The 10,000-nt window shown below is 45.9% G+C and overlaps 1 protein-coding gene across 10 annotated transcripts in view; it reads right to left on the bottom strand.

Moving 5' to 3' along the window:
• Window positions 1-10,000, bottom strand: part of MTRR (5-methyltetrahydrofolate-homocysteine methyltransferase reductase) — an 88,084-nt gene that overhangs the window by 6,532 nt on the left and 71,552 nt on the right. For 9 of the 10 annotated variants that reach the window (XM_085878439.1, XM_085878440.1, XM_085878446.1 and 6 more), the window contains one exon: window positions 6,437-6,628. In XM_085878439.1, the coding sequence (XP_085734565.1) occupies window positions 6,437-6,628 (192 nt within the window). Of the gene's footprint in view, window positions 1-6,436; window positions 6,629-6,893; window positions 7,023-10,000 lie in introns of those variants that run through there. The other variant, XR_015057472.1, reaches the window with a different exon arrangement.

Raw genomic sequence — 10,000 nt, 5'->3', positions numbered from 1 at the left:
TCAATCCCGCAAACATCGCGTCACCGCCATTCCCAACGGCACCATAACCATCAACCACCACCTCCACCACCTTCACCACCTTCACCTCTCTCCTTCTACGGCTATTCCCGCACCACCTGTGAACACTGAACGTCGGGCTGTCTCAGGCCCGTTCGGCGATTGGTGTCGAGCGCACAGAGCCGCGAGCGCAAATAGCTGCCTTTCCGAGGGAAAATTCGGATCAAGAACGCTACACGCCCACTTTTCCTCCATCCAATTAACAAGCGCGGGGTGGCTTGGCCCTGCCTCCAGGCGCGTCTGTGTGAAATCGATATATGCAAATTCTAGGATCAGGGGAGATTCACGCCCCCTTTCCTCCGACCAATGGGCGAGCGTGACTCCGCCCACGAGGTCATCCTGATCCGGATATTTGCATATTCACTGCTCCTGCCGGCCTATAAGAAGGTGAGCGCAAGGCGAATGAAGTGAGTCGAGTCTGGTGGCGAAGTCATCGGTGTGTCTTCGAGTTGGGTTCTGGAGTCGGCTGAGAAGAGTTGCGGGAAGAGGCAAAGGAGCTCGGGTCCGAGGCGAGGTCGGCGACGAGGTCGCGGTGTGGGATCGCTCGTCGCGGGACCTAAGCCAGCCAGCCATTCTCCTCCCCCAGGGCATCAACAATTCCCCCTTTCCCCCACACTGAGATAGTGCAAAAAGGGGGCCCCGTTCCCACCCCACTCCAAACGTCGTGCCAACGAAACCCGCCAAGGAGCACGGAGTCGGGGCACAGCCACGTGGCCACATCTGCGGGTAGGACCCTCCCGGTCTCGCGGACCTGGCCGCTCATCCAGGTCACGCGCACAGTTGGCCTACAGGCCTGTCTGCCCCCTTGTCTATGAGGGTGGCTTCTTTCCTTTGCTTTTGAGTAAATGTGTGTTGGCGCCATCTGTAAAGTAGAACTGTATAAGTATTGCCATGTGTGCGCGTAGTCGGTAGTAACTCTGCGTCGTTGTTGCTTTTGTTTTGGTTGCTATATGTGCATTTTGACTGTATACCCCGGTTAAAATAGGTGTACCATATCCCTGTGTCATAAGAGGCGACCAGGGTTGCGTCAGGAAGGGCATCCGGTGTAAAACATGTGCCAAATCACTATGCGGATCATACGGATGATCCGCTGTGGCGAACCTTAACGGGAGCAGCCGAAAGAAGAAGAAGATGTGCATTTTGACTGTATGGCTGTATATGTGTGCTTTCCATGTGCCGGGAAATAAATGTGCTTTGTGTGAACTGTTTTCCCGTTTCGCTTCGTCTTTTCTTTATTGACCCTCCATCCTGCTTAACGTAAAGGGTTCGTGGTGGGTGCAAAACGCCCGGTAAATAATCCGAACCGTCGAGGTCGACGATAACACCACTCGGTTATCCCGATAGTATGGAACGAGCCGCCCAAGCGGCTCGTGTCCTGAGTCGACCTGCGGCGAGGTACGATCGCCCGGTTTATCATCCGCGTGGGTACTTAGGTAGGTCGAGTTTGGCGAACAACCCTATCCTACGCGGGTGGCCGATTGGCACGATTGTGGTGAGGTCGAAAGGCCCACCCGTGACTGGCTCCGGGCGATAGTTCCCGGAGGGTCACGACTGAATTGTCCATCTGGTGGGCGACGTGGTCACGATTCGAGTGACGTGGCTATCCGCACGCCAGCGGGCGTGAATTCGCAACAATATGTTTGTGCGTTTTAGGAAAATGGCAGAGCCACCAAGAAAGCAGCAGAAATGTGAACCTATTGATTATAAACTGTGCATTAGGTGCCAAAATGCATCTGGAGATCTGGTAACAAACCCTGAAGATGAGTCTTATGAAACCCTTCTTGACCATATACAGAAGACGGTGTTGAAAGAAACAAATCCATTTACTTTCAATGGCAGTGACCTAGTCAGCTTTGTGACCAAATCTGTAATGCCAGACCAAGTGAAGACTGACATTCTTCGACACGAGGAAGCAGGGAGAGAGGCGTACAAGAACGCATTATAGGAGAAACAAGTCTCTTGGCGAAAATGACAAAACTGAAGCTAAATATGTGGAGTTCTGCCGGCAAAACTGTGAAAGTGAAGGTGGCAGATAAAGTGATTGAGCTGAAGGAGAACCGATCCCTGTTTCTGAGAATGACTATTGCAGCCAGGTCCCGGCCAGACATTGACATTCAGGAAGCAATTGGCACCTATGAATTTTCGAGCATTTCACGATCACTCTTTGGCCCCGAAGGGTCAGTCTTACCATGCAAGGACAAGAGCAAATTGCTGAATGCTGTAGAAAATGTTGCTACCACAATACATGCAGTACCAGATATTCCAGTCCAGATTCAGGAAGAATCCATCATTATCATCGATGCAATGGTAATTGTTCAGCAAGCAGCTGCAGATGGAAAAAAACATCAAAACATGCGCTGACTTTGCCAAGGAATACATCAGGAAACTAGAGAACAAGATTTTCAACTATGACACAGTGCATCTTGTGTTTGATCACTATGATTTGGAGTTTACCCTGAAACAGGGTACACGCGATCATCAGAAAGGATCTATCAAGGATTCACGGAGCTATGTGCGTATGGACTCTAACATCTATCAGAACAGCAATGGACACATTCCTGAGCAGCTCTAAAACAAAGAGCAGTCTCACAGAGTATCTTTCAATGAAGGTACTTAACCATTTCACCAAAAGTGAAAAATCGGTCATTGTGTTTACTAAAAATGGTGTACACTCTACTCAGCAGCAACCTGTGATGCATCTGACCACAACCCAGGAGGAAGCAGACACAATCTTGATACTGCATGCTCTAGAAGCTGCAAAGTCTCGAGGTGTAATTCACATCCTCTCACCTGACAGACGTGTTTATTCTTGCCTTACGTCGTTTCCCTGAACTTGGACAGCAGACATGCATGATATTAGGAGCAGGAGAACACCAACGTATAGTACCACTGAGGCCAATCTATGAAGCACTTGAGAAAGATCTGGCAGCAGCATTGCCTGGATTTCACAGTTTTACAGGCTGTGATACAACAGGAAAGTTTGCTGGGAAAGGAAAACTGACCTGCTGGAAAGTTATGCAGAAGGCTTCTCCAAACATGCTCACTGCCTTCAAAAACCTGGGCTCTACCATAACACCCACAAGAGAGACAGAAGCTGCCTTAGAAGAATTTGTTTGTCAGCTGTTCCAGCCACAGACCAAAAAAAAGGATGTGGGACAGCTTCGTTGGGAGATGTTTAAGAGGTCACAGGCGGAGTCTGAAAGGTTACCACCAACTGCAGCTGTATTAAAACAGCATACCCTACGTGCCCACTATCAGGCCATGATTTGGTGTAATGACCGCAATCCACAACCCAACTTTCCACCACCAGAAAGGTATGGCTGGAGGATGGAGGACAGTACCTATGTTCTAATCATAACCACTCTGAAACCAGCACCAGATGCTGTGATAGAGCTCACCAGATGTGGATGCGGAACTAGTAAATGCATCTGGGGTAGATGTTCATGCAAAAAAGCTGGTCTCCCTTGCACAGAGATATGTGCCTGTGAGGCATCACCTGAGAAATGCATGAACACAGAACCTGTCAATTTGATGATTGACAGTGATGATGAAACTGAAAGTGATGATGATGATGTTGACTACTGACTATAAAGTATTAAACTGAAATTAACTTTGTGATTTACTATAAATAGAACCAGTTATGTGTATGTCATTCATGTTGACACTAAATGTTAGCAGCTAGATGTGAAGAATCTCTAGTCTAGTAATTAATTAGTATGACCATATATTAGAGTGGTAGTAATTAGAGTAGAATGTGTAGTATAGTAGGTAGGTACAGAATGTGTAATACGAGTACATTGTTTAACACATTTCAACAAACTGCATGAATATATGCACAAATGTGAATTTTCTGCAATAATCACCTTGCTTTAAGACTGCATCGCTTCCTTAAAGTATTGTCAATTACAATGTAGATTAGAACCACCCACCCCTCTAGACTAATGGGAGAAGTGATTTTTAACAATGCATTCCCCCCCCCCCTCTGTGACCAGCCAGCCACTCACCCACCCACCAGAAGAAAGTACTTTAGGGAAGCGATGCAGACTTATGATATGACCCTTAATACTGTTACAGGCCGGGGGTCAGCCGCCAACCGACCGCTCTAAACGGAGCCGCAAGTCGAGTCGGCCCGACCGATCGCCCGGAATATAGATCGCCACCCGGATAACTTCGAGCGACGGGTCCTTGTACAAGAACCGAAACACGCCAATGGGCAGATCACGTGGGGTAGGGTCGATTGCCAATCTTCAATGTACCTAAATACCCACGTGATCCAACTACTGGGGTATTCCACCCTCAAAGGATCTCGTACGGAACAAACCGCCGAGGCGAGCTTGTCCGTGCGCGATTCCGAGCGGCATAATCGCCAAGAACCGTCGGTCCAAATGTCCCCCTATTACGGCAAACCAACGGCTTTCTAACTACCAACACACAATGTTCAGTCAATGAGGAATGGACGAAACGAGCAGGTTTACATTCACACAAGGACATTTATTATAATGAAACACGTATGCAATTAAACAAGCAACAAAAGCACGACAAAAGAACTACAACCGTCTATAAGCAATTGTTAATGTACAGTCACTTATACAGTTTTACTTACGGGACTCGGCGCCACAACATTCATTCGAAAGAAAAGCAGGAAAAAGACCCCATCAAAGGCAATGGGGTCAGACTGGACCTCTTGGGTCTTTATGGCGTGGGACTTGGCAGACCGAACGAGTCCCACGAGACCGTTGCAGGTTACCTGCACCTCGTGGTGTCTGGCTTGGGCGACCCGTGACGTCCCGTACCAACAGCAGCTAGCGTAGCCACGGTCGAGCTCGGGCCTTCCGTGTGGCAGGCGAGCTCTCTCCGGCTCTCTCCCAACGAATGCGCTTGGGCGACCCGTGATGCTCCTTCTCCACGGCAGCTAGCGTAGCCTTGGTCGAGCTCGGGCCTTCCGTGTGGCAGGCGAGCTCTCTCCGGCTCTCTCCCAACGAATGCGCTTGGGCGACCTGCGATGCTCCTTCTCCACGGCAGCTAGCGTAGCCTTGGTCGAGCTCAGGCCTTCCGTGTGGCAGGTGAGCTCTCTCCGGCTCTCTCCACACGAACGCGCGGTTTGCGCGACACAGCAGGCAAGGCTGCACCTCCAGCTCGCGTCTCCTTCGCGATGCCCGGACTTTCACGCAGCTCCTTAGCTTCTGGCATCCTCCCGACTCCCCCAACTGCCGAAGCAAAAAGCTTACTCCTCCCATGGGACTCAGCACACGAACTCAGCCCTACCACGGGACTCCTTTTGGGACTCTTTTACACGGGACTTTCACGAACTCTTTTGGGACTCTTTTTGAACAAAGAAAAGATGTCCTCTTTATCCTTTGCACCCCTCCCCCGCACCCGGCGTGACTCATGCCCGCGTGATCCACCCTCCGCTCAACCACGGCTGGGAGGGAGTTGTTGACGTCACCGCAGGGTTCTTCTTCCTCTTCGCAGAAGAGGGGGAGGGACGTCTCCATTGTTTGCTCCCTAACTATTAAATCGATCCGCAGCGCATCTAATCGATTTCAAAACATTGAAACAATGGAAGGTGAGCTATCTTGGGAACATGCACTTATCGACATAGCTGACTAAGGGAACCTGTATGTTGAGTGCAATTGAATACCAAATTCGTAACAATACATTTAGGTATTATATAAAAAGTGCAACATAATGCTGTCTTTCGAATCACCTGGATCTATACTAGAATTGTCCCCAACTATTTTATATTTGGTAACAAGAGTTTATCATGTTTTTCCCTGAAATACACTGCAAAACAATGAGCATATAATTATATTAACTTGATATATGTATATGATTCCACATTATACAGCTTATTGTTAGTGATGTTAGTAAGTTTACATACCATCCAAGCAAAGCATATATCTATGTATGCTAACAATGCCTTAAAATCTACATCAAATGTCTAAAATAGTATGCTCATGTGTTTGTAGTCACTGAGTGGCTCATTTTGAGGTGTCACATGCTATATTTATGTACAAAATAAAAAATAGTATACGGTTTTTTTTAGCTAATTTAGGGTCATATCAAAATTGGGTCTAAAATTCATAAAAATAATAAAATTAAAACTTCCCAACATCGTTGTTTTGTTAGAAGGATGTCCATAGAACATGAAAAACATTAGAAACAACAGTTGGCAAAGAAAAATACAGGATTACACATGGCCCTACACTATTGTTTGGGGTTTGTTTTTTTTTGTACATGGAATGTCGTGTGAGTGCGAAATGGTGGTGAGCTTTGAATAATGATGAACAGAATGGTGAGATTTTTTTTTTGTATGAGGACAGAACGGATATTCAAGAAGTGCCAATGTGGTGCTTTGTTTCACAAACTTTGATCTTACCCACAGATGTAGAAGTATCCCCTCTGTTGCATCAGCATGCGTACCACATCCTTGCTGTGAATCCGCAGGTTATCTTGAACATAGCGTATAGGCTTTCCTGCTGCAGCACCGCTAGGGTTGACATCGTCTCGGGAAAACGCCACGAGAAGCCGCGTAAGAACGCCACTTGCCACATGCGCCTCCAACTCATCTCTGGGAACAGGAACGAAATCGATATTTATTTATTATCCAAACGCAGATGAAGTATACTTTTTATATTCGAGATTGAGGCTCGTTGGTGCGAGGTTATAGCAGGTATAAAGGCAGGGCTGGTTCGGGCGATAGACACAAGCACAGGGATGAACAAACGAGGGGAGGAAATCCAAAACCTACAACTAAGAGGGTTGGGTTAGATTTAATGATTGTATAAAAGAGCATGCGAGGGGAGGGGGTCATGAGAAGTTGGTGCACTACTTGCTTTTAACACCTTGGAGCCAAGAGTGTGATTGAGCTTTCTCCAGAAAGAAGTTTCACAAATGGGAGTGGAGTGGAGATATGTGGTCAATCTGGATTTGGGAGTTTAATTGGGAGGTGGTTACTGGAAGAGCTGGAGAGGATCAGAGGAAGAAAAGAAGGAGAGGTTTAAGAAAAGAAAAGAAAAAAAACAAGCCGGGAGGCGACGATGGTTCACAAGCGGTATTTGACGATGTAGATTGTTTCAGAAATCAAGGATGAGACAATGTGATAATTTTTGACCAAGTTATAAAAATGATCAACATGATGTGGTACGAGTGACGGGTTATTAGCTGCAAAATGTCAAACCCGGTTTCGTTCAACAACTTTCAAAATTTGACCTTTGCATAACCTTTAAAGGTCACAAAACAATGTTGTGGACATTAAAATAAGGAAACAGGATACGTGCTATAGCTTATTGGAGTTAGTTCGTCGAAGGTCGAAAACCCGGTTCGATTCCCACAACTTTGAAAATTTGACTTTTGTGGCCTTTAAAGGTCAAGGATTATGACCTTTGGTGCAAAACTTCCTCTGGAACATTCCAGGATCAATATAACGTCATATAGGCTATATGGCATTTTTCACACTCCTTGGATTATCCATACTTTGATGAAATCAGCGTGAAAACAAACTTGAAGGGGGCACCACGGGCAAGGTGTTCGAGATAGAGCAAAATGGTTTCAAGACCTTAGGTGGGGAATCACCTCAAGATTATGCATAAAAAATTGTCATCCCAGCTCTCAGAGTTTGGGCGGTCGTATGATTTTTATATCAAAATTTGCAATTTTCTAAGTTTTTGACCTTGGGACGAAAATTAAAAATCAGACAACGACAAGTTTTAGATAATTCATTTTGCAATTCAAATACTGAAGAACCCATTCCATTCAGTCAATTTCCAAGGAGAAGATAGATTTTTAATCCGACCACCCCCTAAAAATGGCTATTTTTTGGGCGTGGCTCCGCGCACAATGGGCGTAGCACGCCCTCATCCAGGAAAACACAACTAGACATTGATATCGAACACATAACCAAGTTTCATCAAGATCGGATCAAAGTGCACGGAGTTGTGCTCTGGACAGACAGACACCGGACATAACGAATATAGTGGTCACTGGCTGGCGCTCATGAACCAAAAAAACAACAAGGAGAAATGTGTCCAAGAGCTGCGTCATTCCACCAGTCAATCTCCTTGCTATGCCAGCTTCCAGGGCATCGAGTGCCTCCAGGGCATCAAGTGCCCCCAGGGCATCAGGTTCCCTCAGGGCATCGGGTTCCTCCAGGGCATCGGGTTCCCCCAGGGCATCAAATGCCTCAGGGCATCAGGTACCTCCATGTCGCCTCCCTGCCTGCTTCACTCCCTATTCTCACCCCCAGAAAGGTTTTGTCTTCACCAGAAGAAGAACAACAACAACGCAGAGCTCTCTTAGAGCCTGCCTTCGCTACGCAACGTGGCTAACAAGAAGAACAACGTGGATAGGAGCTCTCTTAGAGCCAGCGTTCACTACGCAATGAGGCTAAAAATTACAAGTGGGCGTGGCTCCGCCCACAATGGGCAATCTTAGCTGCTACTCTACTATCTATCACCGCCCATTTCTTCAAAACCTATCTTCTCCCTCAAAATTAACCGAATCAAACTGAATTTTTTTATATGTTGTACATATGGCCAATGCACACACTTTCTCTAGCGGGAATTTTGATAAAAAATGGAGAAAAAATGACAAGTGGGCGTGGCTCCGCCCACAATAGGCGTGGGACGCCCATCGCCAGGAAGACAAAACTAGGCATTGATAACATCATATTCAAGTTTTATCGAAATCGCCATTGTATTAACAGAGCACTGGACTGAACAGAGGGACAGACAGACAGACAGACAAGCCGGAAGGCGGACATGGGTAGTCGACTACCCAATAGAACCTGACGCGATGGACCTGTTCGATGGGGAATGACCTGAGGATTAAGCACAAGAAAATTCATGATTCTAGCTTCAAGGGTTAATGCTGCAGATTGTTTTTTCATTAAAATACCCCCACATTTAGAGGGTTTTTGGCCGTTGCTCGGCAACGGAGGGGTCCATAGCAGCGGTTCTTTCTCACACATAACTAGGAAATACCATGAACCTACCATACCAGTTTCATGTATATCTGACTCATAGTCCGAGATATAACGAACTTTGTTTTTTTTATTGTTTTCGACCAGGGTTCATTCAAAGTCGATCTTCTCCGACAGTTTTCATAGGATCCGGCTGGAAATTTATGACAATATGGCTGAATATACTGTACACAGTCGCTCGTGGACCGATTTTTGATTTTCGAAACAATAAATTTTTTATGATTTTTCAAAAATGTCAAAGTCCCGTTTTTTTTAATAGTGAGGTGTTTTTATCGGGCGTATAAAAACATCTCACTGATACATGATTAAAAACACCTCACTCCCACATGATTAAAACACCTCACTGCCATGGTTTTAAAAACACGTCACTGCCATGGTTTTAAAAACACCTCACTGCCACATGATTAAAAACACCTCACTGCCACATGATGAAAAACACTTCACTGCCATGGTATTGAAAACACCTCACTGCCACATTATTAAAAACACCTCACTGCCATGGTATTAAAAACACCTCACTGCCATGGTATTAAAAACACCTCACTGCCACATGATTAAAAACACCTCACTGCCATGGTATTAAAAACACCTCACTGCCATGGTATTAAAAACACCTCACTGCCACATTATTAAAAACACCTCACTGCCATGGTGTTAAAAATATCTCACTGCCACATGATTAAAAACACCTCACTGCCATGGTGTTAAAAACACCTCACTGCCACATGATTAAAAACACCTCACTGTCATGATATTAAAAACACCTCACTGCCATGGTATTAAAAACATGTCACTGCCACATGATTAAAAACACCTCACTTCCACATGATTAAAAACACCTCACTGCCACATTATTAAAACACCACACTGCCATGGTATTAAAACACCTCACTGCCACATGATTAAAAACACCTCACTTCCATGGTATTAAAAACACCTCACTGCCACATTATTAAAAACACC

This window comes from Eptatretus burgeri, chromosome 4, assembly GCF_056783735.1.
Source record: "Eptatretus burgeri isolate ZD-2024b chromosome 4, Ebu_testis_v1, whole genome shotgun sequence".
Lineage (NCBI taxonomy): Eukaryota > Metazoa > Chordata > Myxini > Myxiniformes > Myxinidae > Eptatretus > Eptatretus burgeri.
This window is presented reverse-complemented; position numbering and strand designations above follow the sequence as displayed.